At 38.6% G+C, this 26,874-nt stretch overlaps 2 protein-coding genes across 10 annotated transcripts in view; one reads left to right on the plus strand and one right to left on the minus strand.

Moving 5' to 3' along the window:
* Positions 1 to 26,874, minus strand: part of spop (speckle type BTB/POZ protein) — a 70,846-nt gene that overhangs the window by 26,817 nt on the left and 17,155 nt on the right. The gene's annotated exons all lie outside the window — the stretch shown is intronic.
* LOC105354518 (uncharacterized) lies at positions 11,389 to 18,862 on the plus strand. 8 transcript variants are annotated; one of them, XM_023957931.2, is made up of 11 exons: positions 11,395 to 11,717; positions 14,176 to 14,245; positions 14,717 to 14,803; positions 14,874 to 14,981; positions 15,052 to 15,156; positions 15,227 to 15,340; positions 15,411 to 15,524; positions 15,595 to 15,699; positions 15,770 to 15,874; positions 15,945 to 16,010; positions 17,722 to 18,862. In XM_023957931.2, exons 1-11 carry the CDS (start codon positions 11,640 to 11,642, stop codon positions 17,940 to 17,942), a joined length of 1,173 nt encoding a protein of 390 aa, XP_023813699.2. In that variant the 5' UTR covers positions 11,395 to 11,639; the 3' UTR covers positions 17,943 to 18,862. The 8 variants fall into 8 exon arrangements, with proteins under 8 accessions (XP_078807115.1, XP_078807117.1, XP_078807119.1 ...); XM_078950989.1 differs by lacking the exon at positions 15,052 to 15,156 and having other exon boundaries at positions 11,389 to 11,717; XM_078950988.1 differs by lacking the exon at positions 15,595 to 15,699.

The raw sequence follows: 26,874 nt of genomic DNA on the forward strand, positions 1-26,874 counted from the left end.
TATACTCAAACTTAAATGAAGTAAAGGTAGATTTACAGGTTTTAAACGTACAGGTTAAAGAACATATGTGTTTTTATAGTCTAAAACTTGTTGGATCAGGATTGCAAAAAATATTGTTGTACAGAGTTGTACAGCAAGAATTTTAAACACACCAGATTACAAATGTTTAATTTAAACAATTGTTTTTCTATAACCAATTATAATATTCAAAGAAGACTATTAATATGTCAACATGAAAATACAATAGAAATCCCTTTTGTTCAGTAACACCACTCTTAGGTGCATATTGTACTCAAGAAGTTACTTAAGGTGTATTTACCCTAAGTGGTAAATGCTGGATATATCACCTTTGGGATGTTTTGGAACAGGAGATTGGCATCATTGATGTGCTGTCAGAACATTTTAATCAACCTAGGCTAATTTTGATAATGTTAACGTACACTTTTTTACTGGGATTGGAGATTTTTCAACCATATGTAAAGCCACCAACATAAAAATAAAACATTTTCAAAACTTAGCTCCTTTGTGATCCAACAACCAGTCAAAAAGTGAGTCATTTCCAGAACAGAACAATTTAAAATGTTGAATCATTGGGCACTCAAGTATTTATGGTCATTTTGCATCAACTGAAACACTCGTAGCTTGAAATGGGCTTTTGTGGAGAAAATAGTTCCCCAAGCACCACGCAAATCATTTCTAGAAACTTCAAGCTGTAGGTAAAAGTGGGCTTGTGGTTTTCAGAGCACCACAGTGGTGGTTGATCAAATCCTCACCATAAGTGGATGTCAAACGCTCAAATGGCTCACTTCTTATCGTTGTGAACTTAAGTCATGATGATGCAGTGGCCAGTTTGAAGCAGAAACAAGTCTTGACCAAAAAAATTCACTGTTTTACCCTCAATTTGTTTAACACTGAAGAGTCTCTAGGCTGTCAACAAAGACATATGATACACCAGTCAATCATTTCACAATCTGGAAGAAAAGCTGACCACTTCTGCATGTGCACTTCCATGTCTGTGTAGCCCCTAATGACGGGACTACTTCTACAAAAAAGTCCAAAATATATATATATATATTTTTTAAATACTTCTCTTGTGTGGAGTATTTTGGGTTTTTTAGATGGAATTTGAAACATACACTCACTGGCCACTGTATTAGGTACTGCACATTGAAAGTCAGTGCATTTAGGCATGTAGACATGATCAAGACAATCTGATGCAGTTCAAATCGAGCATCAGAATGTGGAAGAAAATTCATTTAAGTGACTTTGAATGTGGCATGGTTGTTGGTGCCAGACGGGCTGGTATTTCAGAAACTGCTAATCCACTGGGATATTCACCCACAACCATCTTTAGAGTTAACAGAGATTGATCAGAAAAAGCGAAAATATTCAATGAGTAGCAGTTCTGTTGGCAGAAAAGCAACGTTGATGCCAAATACCGGTAACCATGATAACAACTGGTCAGAAGCGATGTCTGCAGAAAAAGCTTCTCTGAACGCACAACACGTCCAGCCTTGAGGCAGATGGGCTACAGCAGCAGAAGACAACACCGGGTGTCACTCCTGTCCGCTGAGAACAGGAAACTGATGCTATAATTCACACAGACTCACCAAAACTGGACAATGGAAGATTCTAAAAACGTTATCTGAGTCCTAATATCTGCTGTGACATTCGGATGGTAGGCTCAGAATTTGGCGTCAACAACATGAAAGCATGGATCCATCCTGCCACCTATCAACGGTTCAGGCTAGTGGGTGTGGTGTAATGTTTATTGGCTCTCAGTCAATAAGCATGCGGCTCTTTGTGTCTCATCATATTTTCTATATTCTGTGACTCATTTAATAGTTTTTCCCTCTTAAACCACACTCAAATCCATCAGAGGGTATTAAACATACATAATAAATAATGATAAAAGTAATTTGGCAGTGTGTGTGTTTTAGTGCTGTTCCCGACACATAACTGACCGCTGTTCGTTTGCACGGGTTACCGTGAAAAAATAAGTAAACATTTCATGTGGGTGCAGAATGTACCCTCATGGTCAAAATGGCTTAACTTAGAGTATAAAGATAAGTACAGGACGTTTCTGGAAGAATGGGAAGATTCTTACTTTTTTCACTGACCGAAATGGCAAGTCACTATGTTTATTATTATGAGCTTTTGGAAGCAGTAAAAAAGTTCATGGCAGAAAAGAACAAAACGTATCCCGGAGAAAATAAAAAAACTCTTCTTGATCTGACACAAATTGTCTCCTTTATTAACAAGTTGAAGCTTTTCAAAGTACACATTCAAAAACGGTCATCATCCCACTTTCCTTCCTTGTGGAGCTCACAGCAGAAAGCTGCAATCCAAATGAATAAAGCGCAGAACGTGACGCTGCTTGCACAACTGCACGGAAATTTACTTTGCGGTTTGCAGACCTGTAGCGGAAGCAACCGCTGATCTCTTTTCTCATCGACCCTTTAATGCAACGACTGACTGCCTGAGATCCCCGCTTGTCACTGATGAGGCAGCGAGCAAACCGGAGATGATTGATCTGAAATCTCTTTGAAAGAAGGCCCTGTTACGTTTTGGAGAACGGAAAAATACCCGTATGTCAAAGAGCTGCTCTCAAGCTGCTGTCGGCGTTCTCCCCAATATACAGTATGTCTGCGGGTTCCTATTTATTACCTTGAAACACATGAAATCAAGGCATTGGTCCGTTGACTGACACTGACGTAAAGGGACTGCTCAGAATGGCTACAACTGAATAAAACCTGATCTGCAGAGGCTTTGTAGGAGATGCCAGAAATCCCACTGAGATCATCATTGCATCACTCCAGCAAGGTAAGAAATTCTGAGATGCAGTTTGGAAAACACACCTGACAGGGCATGCTTGTGTGAATAGTGTAGCGACCTGGGGGTTAGCCCCGCCTTGAGCCCCCAAGACTCATGGGAAGTGGAAAATCTTGGGTGTAAATCCATGAGTCAGGGGGCTGTGAGCAGAAGTGATGTCCATGCTGACTGGCTGTTTGTGAATGTGTTCAAATAAAGAAACCGGAAAGGAGAGGCACAGAAATTTCTTAAACAGCCTCCAGTTAAACTGCAGTTCAGTGCATGTTTTCCCACTACAATGATGTTCGCGTGAGTCATTACAATATTTTAATATTCCAGCAATTATCAGCTTTTCATGCAAAAATTCAATTGTTTAAATTAAAAAAAAAGTTATAAAAGCAACATTTTTAATGAAGGTTAAAATAAAATTTATGCTACACACATCTGAAATGTAATGTGTTTATTGTGAATATGAATTACTCAGACACCAGAAGGATGCTCTGTCCAGATGTTTGTGTATTTGTTGGTGTAAGTGTCATTAAAAGAGGAATGTTGAGTTACAAAGAATTACCAGTTAAATACTGTTGGATGAATGGTGAAATATTCCGTTCTTACAATCGTAAATCAGACTTCAGAGGAGTCAGTGCCTCACCAGCATCAACCTCACTGCACGTCACTGAGTAGTTGTTTGTGTCAGAGAGAGTCAGAGAATTAGATAGTGAGAGAGAGAGTATGTGTGTGTGTGTGCACATGCGTGGGTGTGTGTGTGTGTGTGTGTGTGTGTGTGTGGGTGTTCTTGCACTTACTGCTTACTGAGGACCAGCGAGAGTTTTTAACCAACAAAGTGAGGTCAATTTCTGGAAGTGAGGACATTTGCCGGTTCTCACTTTTTTTTTGATTGAAAACTGCTCTACTTTGCCCATAGATGCTTCCCTCTCATTTTCCCAGAAGTCCCCACTTTTGGCCAAAAGTGCATTTTTTTCACCTGAATTTTCACACAGACTTTGCTCATGATCTCCCCCTACAGTTTTTTTAGGCACTGCTGTTGTAAAAGCGTACTTTGGGGCCAACTACAGGTCTAATCGGGAATTACATCAAGATGGTCCATTAACTGAAAATGGCATCTCTAGAAAAGCATGCTTTGCTTAATATTTAATAGTTTAAAAATAATATATATATAATATATATATATATATATATATAAAAATATAATTTTTTTAGAAATATACCTAATGTGACTCAGTTTTAAAATTAAAATCTAAAGATTTATTAAATATCGCTAATTTTTTAATTAAATCGCTAATGTAATGTATCCTCTTTACACTTCTTGTATGGGGTTTCACATACATTATTATTATTATTATTATTATTGGTATTTATACTGTAAAATTTAAGAAATTTTGTAAGCATCTTTTAGACATTGTATATTAGAAGAGGAGGTACAGGACTGCATTTTGCACTATTAACAAAAAAGACTTAGTGGCCCAGCCAGTGCTAAAAGAAGCCAGTGGTCAAATTGGTTGAGACTTCTAAAACAGGTCATTTGTTGTAAATATCTGTTGTCATATTCTTCAAGAGTGCTTTTTGATCATATCAAAACCATTTCACATATTTTGATTTAGTTCCTCAGTAAATACATAGCATTGATTCATAAATTGGTTGATGTGAACTGATTAACGTTTACAACTATATTCATTATTAGAGCTCATTGTGGGAAAGAGGATAGATACACCATAATAGGGAGATAATCCATAACAGAGCATTATCTTTACAACTAAGTGGTTTAGAAACAGTGTCATCAGTCAGAAGCTTCAACAGATTTCCTGCGATGGGGATCAGTGTTTCCTTCAGACCCGACCAGAAGAGTCTACAAGAGATCCTTTCTGTTCAGAGCAATAAACTGTTAGAATATATCAAATTACTGAAGCAAATCATTTTCTATTAGGAATTAAAAATAATTTTTCCATTTTTTTTTAATCTGAATTGACCACTGACCAATAAGTCTGGACACTTTTAACAATTGTAAGTATTAATAAATGCATGATAAATGCATAATTTTTTAGTAATAATAATAATACATTTTATTAATCAGGTGCCTTTTTTCGAACTCAAGGTCGCCGAAAAGGGATAAAAGCACAGATTTAAAAGACGTTAAGTTTAAAGTTTAAAAAGAATATGCAGTCCAGTCAGGAAGAGTAGACTAGTCTGAAAAGGTGAGTTTTGAGGCTGGAGATGAAGAGAGGGAGTGAGTCCATAATCCGGAGGTCGGGGAGGAGGGGTTCCAGAGTTGTGGGGCAGAGCAACTAAATGCCCATTTCTCCACAAGGTGAGCACTTTCGATAACAAGTTGAGGGGAGGATGACGACCCAAGGGAGTGGGTGGGAGTTAAAACTTGAGGGAGATCTGAGAGTTTGGGGGGGGGGGGGTATGAATGGTTTTGTAGATTAGAAGGAGGATTTTGTAGGTGATTCAGTGGGGGACATGTAGCCAGTGAAGCTGCTTGAGTATGGGTGTGATATGATGGATCGGGGAGCACTGTATGATGATGCAAGCAGCATAGTTTTGAACTAGTTGAAGTTTGTGATGATGACACTCAGGCACTTAACTTGAAGGGGAGGGGAAGATGACGGAGTTGTCAAAAGGGATTATGTTATTTATTTTACTTAGACTGGACTTGGTGCCTACAAGTAAAAGTTCTTTTTACTGCTGTTTAGTTTGGGGAAATTGGATGTGAACCAGGGTTTTATTGAAATAAATAAAATAAGTGAAAAAGGTTGCGATGGTGTTGCAGAAATCCGAGCTGAACAGGTGAGGAAATTTGGAGGTTCTGTTATCTTTGAGAGTATAGAGACATGGGTTTTGGAGTTTCCTTCACTTGAGTTTATTAAGCTGGAGTAATATGTAGATTTGGCATTGGGAATTGAGTCTTTGTAGAGGAGAAGGAGTACGTGTCTTTATGGGTATAGAGGCCGCTTTTAGAGTCTTTCCAGTTGGCGTCCACTTGATTTTAGTTTCCTGAGGGTGGAAGTAAACCAGGGGGCAGTTACATTGAAAGAGACAGTTCTAGTTTTAAGGGGGGCATTAATGTTTAGAAGATTAAGGTTGTGATTATTGTAGTACGAAATAAGTTCATAAAGTGTATGAAGACTGGCATGAGCCATCATGTAAAATACCCTGAGGTGGGGTTTGAACCTGGGTCTCCCCAAACAAGGTCAGTAATATCTGCAACTGAACTATAGTTAAGAATATGGAGATGTTTAAGGGGCACCCTATTATAGTGGTGCAAAATGTGTCAAAATGTTTTCAACTTTTGATTATTAAAAAGTAAATAAAATAAACTAAAGTATATAAGCAAATGGAAATTGTAACAATTCCCTCTGCTCTCCCGCAGAAAACACAGATAAGCAATTAAATACTAAGTTGATTAAATGTGCGAGTAAAAAATGTAAACATAATGGTCAAAAACAAATCAGCTGTCTCAAATGTATCAACAATAATAACCCCACCCTCCACCCCTCAAGCAGTTCATTAAGCAAAATATACTCCACCATATATACACCACCATTCACTTTGTAAATTTGGAAATACCGCTCATAAATAAACAAAATAAACAGACTTGATCTCACCATCTTCTTTCCAAGTCTGTGAATTTTGTATCCAATGGGAAGGAAAAAAGTGAAGGAAAAAAAAATGCAATAACCCATTCACAGAGAGAACTACAAAAACGTAATCCAGTGGTGTAAAGCTTGTATTGGAATGGCCCTGGGACGTCAAGCATAATCCTAAAACACGGCTAACAATCCCAGCCAAACATTTTTAATTTGCCCAGGCTTCCTGTTTTAGGTCATCTGGTCTTTTAAGCTCCGCCCCCTTGATGATCCATGGCAGGCTTCTTAAAGGTGCAGCTGATCTTGTCCACAGGATCAAGACCATAATACCCTGTTATACTTATTGTGGTTGTATTTCTTGAACTTGTCAAAAACATGTTTGATATGGTAGCAAATTTAATAGATAATCAACATATTTGCCCTTTGTAAGGTTGTACAAAAACAAATGTTTATTTTTTTTAAACCCACCCCCTACATTTTCAAACTGATTTCTGAAACCTTTTATTTGACTTGTGAAAATGTAAAATAGGGTTGTTGTTGTAAATTTCCACCTGCTAAGTATAATTTGTTCAGGCACTGCTGTGAATTACTCTCTGTTTAGTACATTCTGTTCAGGCGTGTATCTGGACGAGCAAGGTCCTAAGGAAAAAACAGAGGGAGGGAGGGGAGCAGGCAGGCTACATGTGGCAAGGCTGTGAGCTCTGTAAAAACTGAAGAAAACTGAAGATAAAAGTTTAAACCGCTCATCTGTCCTGTGCTCTCTGATCAGAGTCCTGACGCGGATGTCCCAGTCCTAGGAATATAGTGCCTCCTTTATTCAACATTATTTATTTATCACATTTTTCACACTCAGACCATCTACGACCAGGTCCAGTCAAAAACTGCAGGACCTGAATTGTTTCAACCCTTTATTAAATTGTGTCTAAGATAGTAAATAACCTATAAAACGCAAAAAAGCAAGTGCCTTAGAGATACAAATGTATATTTTAGTCTAACAGTTTGCACAACAACTCATTGTTCCTTTGTATAGAGTTTAAATTTGCCAGAAAAATAATTATAAATCCCCTTCGAAAATATCTGGAGACTTGATAAGGAGTTTTAGGTTTGATGACTTCTGAGAAATACCTGCTGAGCCTCCCCCTCCCCCACCATTCAATTAATGGTCGACCAAAAATCAGCCAATCAGAGTGCTGCGGCACACAGTGAGGTCAGGAGTTCAAGTAGTTTGCCACAAACTGGAGAGAACAACGTTTAGAGAGAAGATGGACCACAGCTATCTATCGACCGATAAATAGATAGCAATTAATTGAACGGTGGAGAGGGGTTTGGCCCAGCAGGTTGATCTGCAAATTCAAGAATGCTGAAATCTCATGAATCTCATATTTTCCAAGATCATCACATTAAAACTTTACAGTAAAAAAAGTGACTTAATTACGTACAGTAGCTTCTTTCCCTATCAATAGCTGTTTAACATGCACAAAATAAAGAGTAAAATTGTATTCCATTAACCCACATTAGATAGTGAATGAAGGAACTGTAGCTGTGTTTACATGGACAAAAGAAATTGGAATCAACGCCTGATAAGAATAAAAATGCGTCATGTAAACACGCCAAATACTCTGACCCGATCAGACTCATTCGGATAAAAATTTCCTTGAGATAGGTGGGTTATGCCAATTGCATACAAACAATTAATTACTATTGTGGTTCACTTCTGCACTGGCTTTTACGTCGTGCAAAGACGGTGTGGCGCTCCAGAGGAGGCTTTGGAGCACAAAGAGGACCGACTGGCTGCTCTGAGTTTGCTAACCATGTCTCTGAGCAGAGCAGACAGACTCATAGCTTCTTATGTGTGAGCAGGGAAAAGTGCTTTGTTACCGTGTGCACTGCACACTGTCATGCTCTGCATGATCGAGCTGCCGGACTCAGGAAAACTGTGTCTCCCAGGGGAACTGTGTCTCAGAGCAGAGGAGCGGCTTTGAGATGGTGTGTGAGCTGGTGGAGGTGGCACTTGAATTAAGAAATTTCACTACGCACAGTCCTGAGAAACCGTGCAAAGAATCATGTGGATTTGTGTTACCATTCGTGTCCAGACAAAATAATGGCTGATGTTATTCCCACATATTTAAGTGCAGCCAAGAAGCACATTGTGGCATTGACCGCATAGGTTTTAAGTACATCCTAGGCTAAATGCTGTTAGCACTCACTAACCTAAACCTAACCCTTCTTCTGGGTCTGTGCTTCCAAGAATAAAGCACTGGCTGCACATAATAAAATGGCCCTTAATTAAAATCACAACAATAATAAAAGAATGTTTAGAAGATCATCTTGCTCTATGCTGCAGTTTTGTTTGTTTACAACGGAACTCCAATTTCTTCTTCTACAGTCGTTTATATTATTACGGTATTTGACAGTTCTGCTCATGTCAAAATGATTTATTCCGATCAAAAATGTGGCATAGGTAAACGATTGTTATTATCAGATAAAGTTTTTCTGGTCCCATGTACATTACATGTACATAGGCTCATGTTCATATGTAATACGATTTTAGATCCAATCAAAGACATTTTGCACGTGTAACCCAAGCTAGTATTGGACTGAGAGTGACTCACAAGCAGCCCCTTTACCCTTACTCTTTATATATATTTATTACTTACTTAGGCCTACATTTTTTAATGTCTGTCTGTCTGTCTTTCTCTCCATCTGTCTGTCTATCTTTCTATCTGACTGTCCGTCTGTCTGTCTCTCTATTTATCTGTCTGTCTGACTATATATCTATCTATCTGACCATATATCTGTATGTCTATCTCTATCTCAGGGTTGCTCATTACGTCGATCGCGATCGACGGGTCTATCTTCAAGGACATGAGGGTAGATCGCAGACCACCAAAGATAAATAAAAAATATATTTCTAAATAATCAGTCAGAAAATCAAAATCCTCCAAGAAGTATGGGACTTGATTGACATGCAGAACAGCCAATCGAACAACCTCTGATACATATGTCACTGCACATACCCCCCTGATGGACCTGAGCTCACAGAGGAAGCAGTTTTTTCCGCGGCACACGCTTCCAACGGTGCCAGCAGTCCTTTAGAAATGCCATGCTCCCCCCAAAACACGGTTTGCAGCATGTTCATGTTCCTTCTTCCTGATATTTCCATCGCTTGGCACTGCCACATCCACCACAACGGCTTTCATCCGTTCTTTATCCACCACTACAATGTCTGGTTGGTTCGCCATTACCATCCTATCAGTCTGGATCTGGAAGTCCCACTGGATCTTTGCCCTCTAATTCTCTATCACCTTTGGAGGTTTCTCCCATTTTGACCTTGGGGTTTCCAGTCCATATTCTGCACACATGTTCCTGTATATTATTCCAGCCACTTGATTGTGGCGCTCCATGTATGCTTTCCCAGTCAACATCTTACACCCTGAAGTTATGTGCTGGATTGCTTCAGGCGCCTCTTTGCACAGCCTACACCGTGGGTCTGGTCTGGTGTGGTAGATCTACACCTTGGGTCTTGTCTGGTGTGGTAGATCTGAGCCTCTATGGCTCTGCTGCTCAGAGCTTTTTCCTGAGCTGCCAGGATGAGTGCTTCAGTGCTGTCCTGTAGGCCAGCCCTTTCTAGCCATTGGGAAGACTTCTTGATGTCAGCCACTTCAGTTATTGTCTGGTGGTACATCCCATGCAGGGGTTTGTCCTCCCATGAGGATCTGTCCTCCAGCACTGTATCATCTGCTCTCCATTGCCTGAGACATTCACTGAGCACACTGTCAGTTGGGGCCTTGAGCTTGATGTACTCATGCATCTTGGATGTTTCATCCTGGATAGTGGCTTCTACGCTCACTAGTCTTCGGTCTTCTTCCTTGCAGCTAGCATACAGTCTCAGGGTGCTGGATTTGGGATGGAACCCTCCATGCATGGTGAGGAGCTTTCATGTTTTAACATCCGTGGTCTGTATCTCTTCCTTTGGCCATCTTATTATTCCTGCAGGGTATCTGATAAATGGCAGTGCGTAGCTGTTTATTGCCTGGGTCTTATTTTTGCCATTGTGCTGGCTTCTAAGTAAGACCTATAGAGGTTCAGATCTACCACACCAGACCAGACCCAAGGTGTAGGCTGTGCAAAGAGTCAATAAAATTGCAGTATAATATGTACATGTACGTAAAACAGCTTGCCAAATTTACATTACGTACGTGCAAATACTGTTGCAATTTGGAGTTTCTCCAAAACCCATAATGTCGAAAAAACTCTGTGGACCAGCAAAAGCACCTGCGGCACCGCGGGCTGCAAAAGAAGAAAACACTACAGAGCGGAGTCAGGATGCAGCGGCTCAGTCTGAAGAGCAGTGAAATACACCTGAGTCACTATTTTGTCCCACTGTACTTTGTATTTTTTTCAAAATCATTTTAAATTTCCTCCCATTTAATCCAATTACTCGGGTCGCGGTGGGCAGTGCTTATCTCTGCAATTTGAACCCTACTGTTCACATCGATGATTAAAATTATTATTTGACAGTACAGTACAGAAGTTATTTGTTGAAAAAAGTTTCTAAAGTACTTTTATTTGTGATACAAAATGTTTGTATCACAAATAAAAATGTTGAGCCTGTAAAATGTTTTTTTCTTTCTTTTCAATGTATAATAGAGTATTCAATTGTATAATAATTGTTAAAAAAAAGGTTTCTACTTCACGGATTTTGCCCATGATGGGTTCTTTTTGGAACATAACCCCCGCGAAAAATGCGGATTTACTGTATATATATATATTTATATATATATATATATATATATAGACATATACGTATATATGTCTATATATATATGAGCTCACATGTCAAAAAAGCTACTACATGTATTAAACAGTATTTTATTCTGAAAAAAAAAAATATATATATATATATATATATATATATATATATATATATATATATATATATATATATATATATATATATATATATATATATATATATATATTAGCTCACACGCCAAAAAAGTGTGAGCACCTCTGATCTATCTATTTAATTTGAAAAGAAAAAACGGCCAACAATATCTGGAAACTCAGTGAGGAGTTTTAGGCTTCATGAAGTAGCAGGGTGTCACCCCTCCTCCACCGCTCAATTAATGGGCCCATCAGAATCAGCCAATCACAGCGCTTTGCCAGAGAGCAGTGAGGGCAAAAGTCCACACCTGCAGGGAGCTGCTTAGTGACAAGATGGAGCGTTTTCAAAAGGGGATCAAGAAGTTGCAGACTCACCATGGAGAGTGTGAAATAAGGCATGAAAAGGCACAGGTAAGAAAACAATTTATTTAATGTTTTTTGTATTTTTAAATAGTTTGTTTTTTTCAATTTATATTTTATTTTTAAGTGAAACCCAACAAGTTATGATTGAAAACCAGGGCATGCAGATTATTAAATCTTTAAAACAGCTCAATTATGTTAAAAATTTGACTCTTTAAGCTGAGAATCTTTATTTTGTTTTTTATTCTCCCACTGAGAGTTTTATGACTCACAAAAATGCTCAAACAAGCTCATCCAGTGGGGGAGGAGAAGTAAGTCTGCACGGCAACAGCTAAGAGCCAGGTGCATGGGAGAAGGGGGGGGGGGGGGTGCTCAATCATCTTTCTTGAATTTTAGTCATGAATTTAAGTTGTTCTATTTGATTTATTTCAGCAGGAGCTTTTACATGGAGCTTCTAAGTAGCCTAATATGTTTTTTATTGAGCATAAATAATAGGTTTGTAAGTTACATGTTGTTACCATATTAGAGTTATTTTGGTTATCTCTTCATAGTTTAATAAATCTGTTTTTAACCACACCTGACATGACACTAAATTAAGAGGCCTTATGGGTTTTATCAATTTTCCAAAATGCACAGGTCAGATGATTAACGATGATTAAATCTATTATCAAAACTGTTTATATTTAGATTAGGTTTAAAGAACACACTCTTATCGTATGTTGAACCAGCAGTTTCTGTTTAGAAGAAAAGTTCTTAATTGGGAGAAATGCATTATAACAACTGCCAATAAATGGACTGCTGTAGGATATTTTTTGACACAATTTTATTTTTAAAGGAACTTGAATGTGCTCCTGTCAGATTAAAATATATCAAAATTGATATATATTCGATTGAAAAATATTATATTCTGATAGTTTAATTACTGTGAACATTGAAAATTCATTCATTTTTATATATTTAATAATTTTTTTTAGATTTTTCAGACCCATGGTTTAGCTGTTGTAGATTTGACTCCCATAATTTATGTACAATGAATGTTAATTTATATCTTTATTTCAAATAGGCCAAATTATTTGATGGCGACATGACCTATGATTTGGCGGCCATTTTGTGCCAAAATCTGCCATTTTGAGATTTTTGCGTTTTACACAATATGGAAAAATTAACTTATTTTCAAGCGATTGTTTTTTTTAGGAAATTTGACTCGCAACTCCCTAGCGTAAGTCTACAATCACCTCTGGAGTTTCGTCAACCTTTGACCCCTGGAAAAGGCCGCCATCTTGAATTTTCCATAAAAAACACCTTTACCACCGGATTCAAACATAAACTTGTCGTTGGAATTTTCATCGATCATCTTGAAACCTTTTCAATGGCATGCTGTTGGAATTAGAAGTTGTAGTTTTTGAACGGCGTGCACGTGGTGAGCTAGCAAAGTGGCGCACTGTTATAACTCTTATGTTGCTCAATGGAATACTGTGAAAATTTGAATGCATGCATTCATGCCTGAAACTGAATACATTGAAAAACACTGGGTATGGACATATAAGGAATCTGGGCGTGTCTAGCACAAAACCACTGTTGCTAAGGACAACAAAAAGTTTACTTTTACCGATTCGTCTGAAACTAACGTCGATCTGTTCATCATCCCGAGGCGACCAAAACACAAAATGGTTGCTATGGAGATAAAATTAACAGATAAGCAGTCATTTTGAAAAAAGTGGGTTTTTTACCATCTTATGACGTATAGCGATCACTATGCTAGCACTTGTAGCCACATTAGACTTGTTAGCATAATTAGCATTTTAGGTAATATATTTTTCTGAGAGAGTTGATGATGCTGATCATAATGCTAGCACTTTAGCCAAAATAGCATAGCTAGCATACTTAGCATCATTAGCATTTTGAGCAATGTGTTTTTCTGAGAGAGTTGATGACGCTGATTGCTACGCTAGCACTTTTAGCTACGCTAGCACTTTTAGCTACATTAGCATAGATAGCATAGTTAGAATAATTAGAGTAAGCAGTTTTGACTAGACTTGATCAAATGTGGCAAGTGAGGGCGGTGAGGGCAGCAGTGGTGCGAAGAGTTGGGCGCGGAAGGCGGGTTGCATCTGCGGGCCATACAACGCCGCTTATGGCTTTAATTTTACCTGATGTCACTTTATTTTATATTAGTTTTACTGAATTTGCAGCAGTTTTTTAGCAGATGAAAAATATTTTTTGTGTATGTACATTTTTATGTTATTTGTTTAGTTGTCAACCTAATGAAGCTTTGATATCCTCTGAATTCATATGGCCCACAGGTCCACCTTTATGTACTGCTATTGACTTTGTTTTCATGTGTTAAATATACCAAATATAAACCTCAGGAGGGGAGTAGAGTGGTGAACTGAAAGAAGTTCATCACTTCATGAAGTTCATGGTTTAAGTGTATTTTTTTATTTGCAGCCTATATTAATTCAGGCTGCCAATAACAATTTGATTTAGCCTTTTTTTCTCTGTCCTGCAGTTGGAGGCTGCTATGGCAGATCTTGATCGAACTGAATGCCATACAGCAGCTGAAGAATGCATCTCATCAGGTAAGACTGATGTTTGGATTTTTTTTGTTTGCTTTTTACATTTACTTCCTTCTGTAGATTTGATGCAGATAACCACTGGTCATCATGTAATGATACAGCAGCATTAAAGGGCCTAATAGTTGGTCTGTGTTAGCCTACGAAGGGGGGGTGCTGGCAGCGAAGATTCTGCCTAGAAGGGGCTGTTCTCACTGGTCTATGTCAGTTCGCTAGAATGCGCTTATTTACTTGGGTTAGGAGGGGCTGATGGTCAGAGTTCAGGTTTTTAGAGGAATACTCGGAAATGTGTGAATGGATCAAAATACCATTTTGGGTTTTTTTTATAGTGAGGAATTAACATTTTAAAACACAAATGCTCTAAAAATAGATTTTGCATGGTTTAGGCCTTTAAAATATTACAAAGATTTGAACTAAAACAAGATTTATATCTCATCAGGTCATAATGTATTAACGTATTAATTACATCTCTCTCAGATGGAAACAGGCAAGCCTCAAGCTCTGGTGAAAAAAAGAAAAAGGATGAACTCAAACATCATGGTGGCGATGATGATGGCGATGATGGTGCATTAAGCTTGTAAAACCTCAGTTATTAACTGTAGTGTAAGACCTGTATTAATTACATCTCTCTTAGATGGAGACGAGCAGGCCTCAAGCTCTGGTGGAAGAAAGAAAAAAGGAGACACCAAAAGGGACACACCGAAACAGAGTGGAGGCGATGATGATAACGTTGACGATGATGGTGCGTTAAGCTTTGAAAACCTCAGTTATTAACTGTAGTTTAAGACCTGTATTAATTACATCTCTCTTAGATGGAGACGGGCAGGTCTCAAGCTCTGGTGGACAAAAGAAAAAAGGAGACACCAAAATGGAAGCACCGAAACATCATGGTGGCGATGACGATGATGACGATGATGGTGAGTTAAGCTTTGAAAACCTCAGTTATTAACTGTAGTTTAAGACCTGTATTAATTACATCTCTCTTAGATGGAGACGGGCAGGCCTCAAGCTCTGGTGGACGAAAGAAGAAAGGAGACACCATAATGGAAGCACCGAAACATCGTGGTGGCGATGATGATGACGACGTTGATGACGATGATGGTGCGTTAAGCTTTGAAAACCTCAGTTATTAACTGTAGTGTAAGACCTGTATTAATTACATCTCTCTTAGATGGAGACGGGAAGGCCTCAAGCTCTGGTGGACGAAAGAAGAAAGGAGACACCATAATGGAAGCACCGAAACACCGTGGTGGCGATGATGATGACGACGTTGATGACGATGATGGTGCGTTAAGCTTTGAAAACCTCAGTTATTAACTGTAGTTTAAGACCTGTATTAATTACATCTCTCTTAGATGGAGACGGGCAGGTCTCAAGCTCTGGTGGACAAAAGAAAAAAGGAGACACCAAAATGGAAGCACCGAAACATCATGGTGGCGATGACGATGATGACGATGATGGTGCGTTAAGCTTTGAAAATCTCAGTTATTAACTGTAGTGTAAGACCTGTATTAATTACATCTCTCTTAGATGGAGACGGGCAGGCCTCAAGCTCTGGTGGACGAAAGAAAAAAGGAGACACCATAATGGAAGCACCGAAACATCATGGTGGCGATGACGATGATGACGATGATGGTGCGTTAAGCTTTGAAAACCTCAGTTATTAACTGTAATTTAAGACCTGTATTAATTATATCTCTCTCAGATGGAGGCGGGCAGGTCTCCAGCTATGGTGGACAAAAGAAAAAAAAGTTGATTTCAAAGAAAAGAGGTAAGATTGGAGATCTTAACTCTTAAAAAAGATCTTCGGAGGAGAGACACTGGTGGGCAAAAATCGAGGCAACGATCGGGCAGCTGGCAGGCAAACAGAGGCAGGGTCAGGTTACAAAAGATGAGTTCCAGTATGTCTATATAAACATATTTCTAATTGCTGTGAAAAGGACAAGTTTAAGAGAACATTTCATCTAAAAATGTACATTTAAAGTTTAAATTATAGTATTTTCAAATCCTGCAACAGACTGGCGACCTGTCCAGGGCATCCCCTGCCTTCGCCCAAGTGGCCGGGATGGGCTCCGGCAGCCCTGTGACCCCGAAAGGGAATAAAGGGTATAGAAAATGAATGGAAATGAATTCTCAAATTTTAGTGTTTTACATTAAAATGTATGCATAATGCATAAAACAAAAATTCATTATATACATTTGAATGTAAACTTCTGTGCATCAGATCACACCCACGTGAAGTAAAGCACTTCTCCTCCGTGGCACAGCGGGACGTGGAACACCCTCGCGGCGAAGAGATGCAGAGCTCTCACTTAACTAATGAAGGAGGAAGAACATACCCCTGGTATTAAGGCACAGAGAGACAGATTGACACTCCTAATGTGCGTTATAAAGTACAGTACGGTACAGTCTATTTTTGATGAGTAAGGATCGGTGACGGACAATCTTCCGCAGTGGGCTGGGGTGGTTTCCTGTATTTGCAGATTCTGTGGATTCTTGGGTGTCTCCAGTCCCTTACTCCCATGAATATGGAGGGAATACTGTACTGATCTTTAATTATCCCAGTATTCCCCCCATATTCGCTGGGGTTAGGGACCATAGGGACCAGACACACCCGTGAATACGGAGAACCACCCCCCAACCCCACCCCCTGCTGCGGCCGAAGAATGCCCGTCACCGATCCTTCCACATCAAGAAACCTTCTGAAACATGTTTAATGCTTTGTGAAACATTCATTAAAGAACATTGGAATATTGCTGAACATAAATAGTTTTTTATTTTATTCACAGAAATAGACCGTAGTGTAATTTATAACACACATTAGGACTGTCTCTCTGTCATTCTGTGCCTTAAAACCAGGAGCCGTGTTTCCTCTTTCATCAGTTTAGTGCGAGAGGTCCTGCAGATTTAAGCGTTGGCCATGGCGCGTCAGTCTGACAGCAGCGTGTTTCTGAGCGTGGCTTCCTCCAGAAGAGGCCGTGTTCATCCACCATTTATTCATCCAGATGATAATTATTCTCCATGATTTTCTTCCTCAGCTATCAGAATATTTTCTGGCCGCTTCTGAGTCAGCTGATGCCATTTCACCATGCAGGGTCACAAACTTCGGCTATAGTGACTTAGGAACCATTGGAACTAGTTGGTGCTCGCTATTAAGTATTTTTTAGCAGTCAGAGGGGAAGCCGAAGGGCCGGAAGCTTAAGTAAAATAAATGTCTGAGTCTGGCTTTTTACAGAAAAGAAGATGAAATCTGCAGAAGGTTGGGCTAAGACTCAAGCATTGGTTGTGTTTTATTTTTAGTTTTTGAAGAAAATGTTATGAACATATTTGGTCACCTACTGTAGTCATGTAATTACCCAAGCTACTTTGAGAATAACAGAGATTTGAGAAAAATAGAACATGTGACTTTTCAAACTATAAATTTGTTTACAAACTTTGCAAGATTTTTTCTTCAATTCTTTTGCTTTCTTTTTTATTTGTAGAATTGCCAAGAGCAATCATTAAGAAGCCATGGAGCCAAGAAGAGAGAACTGCAGTCACACAAAAGATGGCCGGCTTTATTGGACTTAGAAGGGTACCAGGAAAAACTGACTGCAGCATTTGCATCGAGGAGTCTCCTGAACTAAAAAACAGGTCATGGAAAGATATAAGATACTTCGTCTACAATGAAATCATTAAAGTGAAAAAGAAAAATATGATTTAGGATTATTTATCCTGTTTTGCTCTTTTAATTTAATGTTACTTAATTTAATGCACAATTTCTATTATTTTTAAGTGCAATATATTTATGTTTCTGGATTTATTTTTTGTTAAAAGATTTCTGTTTTTCTAAAAGATTTATATTTTTCTAAAAGATTTGTTTTTTTAAAGGTTTTATATTTTTCCAAAAGATTTAAGTCTTTCTAAAAGATTTCTGTTTTTCTAAAAGATTTATATTTTTCTAAAAGATTTCTGTTTTTCTAAAGGTTTTATATTTTTCCAAAAGATTTAAGTCTTTCTAAAAGATTTCTGTTTTTCTAAAAGATTTATATTTTTCTAAAAGATTTCTGTTTTTCTAAAGGTTTTATATTTTTCCCAAAGGTTTAAGCCTTTCTAAAAGACTTCAGTTTTTTTAAAGATTTCAATTTTTCTAAAAGATTTCTGTTTTTCTGAAGGATTTCTGTTTTTCTAAAAGATTTATATTTTTCCAAAAGATTTAAGTCTTTCTAAAAGATTTCTGTTTTTCTGAAAGATTAATGTTTTTCCAAAAGAATTCTTTTTTTCTAAAAGATTTAAATTTTTCTAAAAGATTTCTGTTTTTCTAAAAGATTTAAATTTTCTAAAAGATTTCTGTTTTTCTAAAAGATTTAAATTTTTCTTAAAGATTTCTGTTTTTCTAAAAGATTTATATTTTTCTAAAAGATTTCTGTTTTTCTAAAAGATTTATATCTTTCTAAAAGATTTTTGTTTTTCTGAAAGATTTATATTTTTCTAAAAGATTTCTGTTTTTCTAAAAGATTTCTGTTTTTCCAAAAGATTTCTGTTTTTCTAAAAGATTTATGCTTTTTTAAAGGATTTATGTTTTTTTACTATGAGCAGATTTGCTGTTAAAAGGTGTTCAATAAAGAAAAAGCCTGAAAATACTGTAATTGAATTTTATTTTTCTTTGAAAGCATGCATAGTCCGTTTTACAATCAATTCTTGCAAAATCAATTACTTAAAACAAATGTAGAATTGATTATAAAGAATTTTTGTACCATAACTCTCTCCTGGAATTAAGTTTTAACATCAATATTTCATCCACAGGAAAACTAAAAACCTGGAGTGTGTTTTCCATGCTGGTCCTCACTTACACAGTTTAAAACTTTTATCAAAAACTTAATGTTACCCAGAATCTAACCTCATATTGTTAAAAAGGACGACCTCTGGTGTCCAAAAGGGCGTTTTACACTCATGTAAGTGAACCAGAAAGGCTGGTCCTCACTTCTCTGGCGATTTCCCTGGACCTCACTATGTAGTATGTGCAAGAATGGGTGTGTGTGTGTGTGTGTGTGTGTGTGTGTGTGTGTGTGTGTGTGTGTGTGTGTGTGTAGGGGGTATCTAAACTCCAAGGTGGTCGCTGTGTTAACTCTGGCTAAGCTGCATTTGATGTGTGTATTGAGGGTGGACACTTTCGTTGACATAAACACAAGTACAATACTTGCTGTTGTATTGTAGGGAGAGGAGTGTGTTATGGGAAATAATATGGCTTTAATTGCGTGTCTGTGTGTGTACGTCTTGGCAGGTCAGTGAAAAAATTTGGCTCTTGATGTCAAACTTGTTCGCCGTTCCTGCCTTAGGACCACCTAAGCATGGCTCCAACACCACAGCCTACCATGCCTTAATAACCACTGTGTCCCCATCTTCTCATGACCACCTCCAGCAGGATAAGGCGCCATGTCATAAAACTGGAATCATCTCTGATGGATTTCTAGAACATGACAACGAGTTCACTGAACTCAGATAGTCTGCACAGTCACCAGATCTCAAACCAATAGATCACCTTCGGGATGTGGTGGAACGGGAGACTGGCATCATGGATGTGCAGTCGACAAATCTGCAACAACTGTGTGATGCCAGCATGGACCAAACCCTGTGAGGACTGTTTCCAGAATCTATGCCACCAAAGATTAAGGCAGTGCTGAATGCGAAAGGGGGTCCAACATGGTCTAGCAAGGCTTAAGAGGCCGGTGAGTGTTTGTCATTCTTGTGTTCATATTCTAACATGTTTGGGTTCATATTTTCTTTTGACATGTGTCAGATATCAACGTGGTTCTCTTAAGACTGATTAAGCTGAGTCAAGTTCTGCAGAAAAGCAGATGTGTACTTTTATGCTTGACGGCATAATTGCTGTGGAGGAAAAAAAAGTGATTGACTGATTTCTCAACTCACACGGTGGCCTATACCATCAACGGCTGGAAGACGAGGTGTTGGGTTGTAGGCAGCCTGAGAAAATGACTTATTCATAAGGCTGTGGGGATTTAATTTTAAAATCCAGCAACCACAAAATATAGGATTATACCACATAGCGTCAGGGTTTAGGTCGGGCAAAAAAAAAACGTCTTCACAAGCTTAGTGTGATGAAAGTGCGGACAGTAAGTAAAATTAGACCTGCTAATGGGAAAAAGGAAAACACCAAAGGGTTAAAATAGCGATGTGTAATGTAGTCAGAAGAGCACATGCTTACACAATCTAGAAACACCTCATTAGACAAAAAAAGCTGTTTATTAAGAAGCATTTGTCCGCGTAAATGTGAGTAAGATTCAACAGACGTGAAGACACTCACAGAGAGCAGAAGCCTCTGCATGGCTTCTGCAAGCTCCCCCGCCCCCCATTTAAGGGGGGCCGCAGAAAGAGACTGTGGCGATAGCCCTGACACTTGATCTAAAGCACTTGTAGAAAATGTCTGGACAGAAAATCATCAATAAATGAGCAAGGGAAAGTTTCCTGTCTGTTCAGTTTCAATGATCTTTACAGGAGGAGGAGGAGCTGGGAGTCTTGGTTGGGATTAAAAACCAGACTTGATGCAGTGTTGCTACAAAAGCCCAACAGAGACAACATCCATTATAGGATCCTTTGTGGCTCAAAAATGGGTGCCAGCAGGCCGTCACAGTGAAATAACAGGAGGAGAACTCAGACTTGCAGCCTAATCAATGCTCCCATGTCCCTGACCCAGAATGAGCATTTTCATTTCTGCTTCCGAAAGACCTTCTACGATGAAAACTGTGTTTACTAACATGATGGAGGACATGTACAAAGAAAATTAAGTTAAAAATTGCGTGTTGAGTTGAGTGTTTCTTCATTCTAATCCTAGTGAAACAGGAAGCAGAAGAAAAAATGCCTTTGGAGGAAGAACTCAACATTACATTCTGTGCTGCACTGTAATTAATGCAATTCCACCCGATTCTGAGACGCTTTTCTCTGCATCAGAATCAGCAGATTCCCGTTGATCTCATGGATGGTCGCAGATTTATTTACAGTATGTCAAAGAGCGTGTTATTTTGGTGTCGCCAGCGACATCTCTGTTGTTTAGGGGTAAAGTCCCATTCTAATAATCTTTTGAGCCATTTTTAAAGTGTTCCCAATGGTTAAAGCTGTCATTTTCAAGGACATAGTTTCTGCAGAGCGGCAGGAGTTCATCAGAAATTCACCTCTGAGTTCTGGGTGACTCTTCCTTTTTTTCCCATCATCCCTATGTTTAAACTCTCTCCTGCTAGCTCACAGCCCCTGACAGCCCCAAGCTAACATTACTGGTGCAACAAAAATGGCGAGCAACATTAGAGCTATTCAGCTGTATAGTTTTGAGCCAGACACCAGCTCGGACAATGAAAACAAAGACGTACATCCACATAAGTGGATGCATCAGAATGGAGCAGAGCAGGGAGCTCGTGACCTGTCGAGTGTAAATTTTACACAACTATAAGCTTAAACCGATGTTTTTCATCTATTCCTGCTTCCCAACTATTTCAGTAAAGAAAACTCAGACAATGCCATTTTGAACTCAAATGTCTTTATATGAGTCCTTCATAGTAAGAAAAATGCCACAAGAACACATTGAAAACACAATTTTCATTGGACTGTCTTTAAACAGAGAACTATGACAAAAGGACGGGAGGGGTTGCTGCATGCCAACAGTCTCACCCACATTTTAGAGGTGAATTTCCAATGAACTCCTGCCGCTCTGCAGAAACTATGTCCTTGAAACAACATAGTTGATTTGGGCTAAAAACTGCATAATTATTATTAAAAGACCTTTGGGAACACTGAATATAAATCAAAAGACAATCTGAGTGGGACTTTAACTTGCCAGCCTTAAGAATCAGAATCACCTTTGTTTAATGTTTTTTTTTGTTTGTTTGTTTGTTTGTTTGTTTGTTTTTTTGGCGTAGGGGGTCCCCATTCGTGAAAACATTTTACTCAACAGTTTTTTCTCCAAACTCCAATCTGATTGAGCATGCATTTTCCTTAACTTCCTTCTCCATGTTTCTCTTTCCACCTCGGCCTCTTTATCATGCTCCAAAAGGCGGCTGTGCACCAGCGTGTGCGTGGTGTTCGGTGTGCAGGAGGAGAGCAGCTGGAGCATCTGCAGTTGTCTCCTCTGACAGCAGCACAGCATATGGCAGAGCCCTGTAAAGGATGGGTGCTGTCACCCGGCAAAGTGCTTACCCAAAGACAGGAGAGGCAAACCTCACCAACGCCGTGAGAAAACAGCTGAACATCAGCACAGCCGCTGACTTATGCTCCCACCACCACCCCACCCTTAGAGGAACACAGTTGCTGGAGCCTCCAGGGGAAACCTATCAAATAGCTAATGGCAGCAAAGACGCCAGTCACAAAACATTACAGCAAATCTCATCAAAGTTTGTCAATCTTCTGAAAGCTAATCACACGGGAAGATTTGGGTCGGGAATTCATTTTACTCTCAGCTCCCTACTTTTGAAAAAAGGATGCACTAAACCACTTTTGTGCACTTGTGTTTTGACCAGATGAAGTACAGGTCTCAAACTCCAGGTCATGTTTTCCAACTTACCTTTAACCAGAGCTTCTTATTGGCAAAACACACCTGATCCAAGTAATCTGCAGCAGATAAGGCAGCGGCTGCTGCAAAAAAACGGCAGGAGGCCGACCTTCAAGGGCTGGTGTCTGACACCCCTAATATACAGTCATTGAGCTGAGTTTGGTTTTTGATACCTTTATTAAAAATATAAGCTTTTATGATAGATCAGAAGATGATCAGAGTTGGTCTTTGAGTGAAACATTGATTCAAAAACAAAGAAAATTGACAAAGAAGAAAGAAGATGATGCCATCTTCTTGTGCGTTCATGTTAATCATAGTCATAAATAGACTTATTTGCAGTTATGCATACAGGACACACACGTCACGAACAGTCACAATAAATTCATTACATTTGATGATAATCAAATAAAATCAAGTAGTTTAATTTTGAAAGGGAGTGAAAAGAAGTGGATTTATATAATCCCACCTCTATTGTGTAATCTGGTTCTTATCAGATCAGATGCAGATTATTTATTGCTTAATCTGAATTTGAGGATGACTTCAAACTCTTAGAACAGTTTGACTCGCTTCACTAACTGAACTGATCTTCCTCCTGAACGCCATCCGTGATGGGGTTGAGGGTGCGGGTCAAGAGTCTTTTTCAGCTCCTTATCATATCTCTACACAGCTCTTTCTTCCTATTTCTTCATATTTACTGAGCTATGTCCACATGTATGAGCCATCCAATAACATCAGAGGCATCTGATTAAAATTCCTCTTATAATTAAACTACACTTACAGATTCTGTTTCAGTCGGAAATTTCCGTCTTAATAAACCTACTTTCTTTTTCGATTCGCTGAGGTCTTTTTTGTTGTTTTTGTCTTATACCAAACCTGAAAAAAATCCCAGAGGGAAACTTTCACGTCTCCTCACATATCTGTGTCTAAATCAGACAACATCCAAATCTTATATCATCCCAGATTCAGAACCAACTAGTCAGGAAGCGCAGTCAAATTAAGAAATCTCCAGTAAAAAGAAATCTATCTACTGCACCCTGACTCGATTTTTGGATGACTAAACTTGAATTCTTTTGCTTCTCAGTAGCCAATTTAAGATGACTGGCAGATTGAAGCTTCATCCTTACAAAAACAATACCCTTTTTTCCTTTTAAGTCAGTCACAACTGACTTCCAGAGTAGTACCTCCCACACTGTCAGTCAACAAAACTCTGCCTCCAGGCGAATCATGACAGCCTGAAGTTGTTGCGGTTTTTCCGCGTGTGCCAAAGGATCTTAGACGTGTGGCTGTTATGACTGAAGTTATTTTTTTAGGCATCTCTATCGTCTGCAGGGCAGATGGCAGGCCAGGAAGCATTAAGCCTTAAATAGAGAATATTTCAGCTATAGATATAGATATACAACCAAGATATAGAAATTTGTCTCGGTGGTTCAGAAATGTAATATAGATAAAATAAATGCAGTAAAAAATTTAAAATTTGATTCATTTTTAGTCCAAATAGCAAAGAAATGCAGTTTGTGCAATGACTTGATAGCTAATATTTCACAACAAATTATGTGATCCTTAAACCTTTTTTTGTGGCATTTAAGATAAGGTTTGAAATCGTTTTAACTTCTCTTTGTTCTGCACCTTTTCGAGCTTTTCTCAAAATCAACACTGATTTTTTGTCTGATTGAGAGCTAGGAATCTAGACAATAGAAAATTCCTATTAAAATGAGTCTAAATATTTTTGCTCTGTACTCCTGACAATAGAAAAGCTTGATTTAAGACTCATAAAACTCAATTTGTGCTGTAATTTTGGTTCAGTTTTAAGGATGTTATTGTAAAGTTCAATTAATGTTGACAAGTTAGACTGAAATTCATTGTCATTTTGGAAGCAAAAATGTAGATTAATGTTATAAGAATAGTGCTAGTTTAAGATTTTATGACGATTTATTGAGATGGGCCAACTTGTACTAAGATTATATTCTCATTTTTCTCCAAAATAAGTCTTTTCCACTTATTACACCAGTTTTTTGTCACTATTATTAAAATTAATTAGAATTAGTATTAAAAAAAGTACAAACTATTTGCTTAGAACTAGAAAAAATACTTGCTAGTTACTTGCTATTGGGCTGTATAACATTCAATTGAATTAATTCTATCTAACGGTTGGATTTTTTGGCTTTTTTTTCCTTTTTGAAAGCTTGTGTGGAACTCTGGTTTCAAGATTTAAACTTTTTATAGTATTTCAAATTCAGTAAAAAAAAATTGGTGCACGAACGGATAAAATTACTACTTTATGACTTGCAGAGGTTGAGTGGTAGAACTTTAATTGGGAGATTGCAGGTTCGGTTCCCGCTCTGCTCCCCACTGTTTCAAAGTGTTCTTGAGCAAGACACTGAACCCCACATTGCTCCTGGTGGTTAGAGGTTGGCGCCAGTGTTCGGCAGTGTAAAAGCGTGAATGGGACTGTGACTGTACAGCACTTTGGGCAAGGTAGAAAATTACTTTATAGTGATTTTTGTCCTAACGGTAGAATTATTTTCCTATTTTAGTCTACCTCTTTTTTGCAATGTATACTATGACTTCATATTTAAAAATACATTTCAAATTCAGTTCATTTTGACCTAGAAAAAAGAACAACCATAACATCAAAATGTTGCTTTTTTTAAGTCATTTTATCCTGGTATAACAATCCATATTAAGTCATTCATTTATATTTACTGCCATAAGTTAATATTACTAACAGTTAGGGAAATATACTTGGTATAACACATATATTTTTTGCAGTAAAATTAAATAAAATTCTACTTTTTAAATTTAATTTTGCACACACTGTCACCACTTTTCGACCGACATCCTTTCCCTCAACCTTTAACTCCTATCCCTCCATTTTGTGTCTGTCTTTTGTGCTGACTTTGACAGCCAGCGCAGCACCTTTAATAGGAGCTATCTCCTCATTAAATACCTGTAGGTGTCTAAATCTCTCCGGCAGAGAAGTAGACAGAAAAGACAGCAGAGACAAAGGGGCGCCCCGGCTGGTGTTGCTCTTCTTAAACATAAAATACAGCAGATTTCCTGAGATACATTTTTACCTATGATGTCCCAGGAGGTCACTGAGTGGATGACAAAACCAGGGGTGACATAAAGGGGTTATCCCCTCTCTGGCCGACATGCTTTGCTTCTTTAACACAACAGATTAAAAAGAAGAAGGAATGACAAAAATGAGGCACGTCAGTGATGATGGAGGAAAAGGAGAGGCAATGCCGAGAGCAAAAAAGCCAGACTTGAGTTAAGAAGACCAGCAAGACACAGATGAAAATAACGTTCTAAGAGAGCAGCAAAACATGAAAGTGGGAGGAGGAGGCTGAGAATGAATGACAGACACCATTGAGGGGGAAAGGAGGAAGAGATGAGAGAAAGAAAAAAGAGGGAGAGATCTGGGCTGTGGGGCGACGGGGCTCTCAGATGCAGGATGAGACCATCTGGACGAAAGCAGAGCCAGGTCTCTGACAGTAAACACTGGGCATCACTTTCACATGGAAGGGAACCAGGAAAACAGATTCAAACACCAGTTCCACACTTTCTTAGCACCATCCGCTCACCAAAACACGCCCAAAACGAGCTCTGCCAGCTCTCCTGCCCATGTGTTGGTGTAAAACACCACCAGACCTCGGATCTGGCAGCTTCATCACAGCCCAGCTAGACATCCTACTCCCAGACTGTCCTTGCTCTATCACACCCTCCCTCCTCACATCCGTGACTTTGGACTGTCTTTATTAAACATGCAAAAGTCAAAAACTACCATGTGTTTATGAAGGATTTTCTTGCCCATTTAATTGTCACAAAGTGACAAATTAATGTGAGAGCCAGTGGCCACCAAGGACTTGAACCAGCAACTTCCACATCCTGCCTCTTGAGGAGTTTGGATGCGTAAAGAGGGTCATGCGAAGGAATGTGCTCATGTTTTCTTATGCTCGTCCTCAAAACACAAATACACACAACACGGCAAATACACAAATCCCACAAGATGCAGTGCTGCCCCTCCTACCCCTCTGTCAATAAGCCCAGTTTGGAAAAACTTTAAACAGACTCTCACACTACAAAAGGGGAAGACTTG

The sequence above is a fragment of the Oryzias latipes genome, chromosome 8 (assembly GCF_053564925.1).
Source record: "Oryzias latipes strain Hd-rR chromosome 8, Olatipes_Hd-rR_3.1".
Taxonomy (NCBI): Eukaryota; Metazoa; Chordata; class Actinopteri; order Beloniformes; family Adrianichthyidae; genus Oryzias; species Oryzias latipes.

Bases quoted from the DNA above. Each gene is read 5' to 3' on its own strand.
- LOC105354518 (XM_023957931.2), top strand. From the start codon at position 11,640: ATGGAGCGTTTTCAAAAGGGGATCAAGAAGTTGCAGACTCACCATGGA. The intron at 15,875-15,944 runs GTGCGTTAAGCT...TATCTCTCTCAG, and splicing joins TGACGATGATGACGATGATG to ATGGAGGCGGGCAGGTCTCC. The intron at 16,011-17,721 runs GTAAGATTGGAG...TTTTATTTGTAG, and splicing joins GTTGATTTCAAAGAAAAGAG to AATTGCCAAGAGCAATCATT.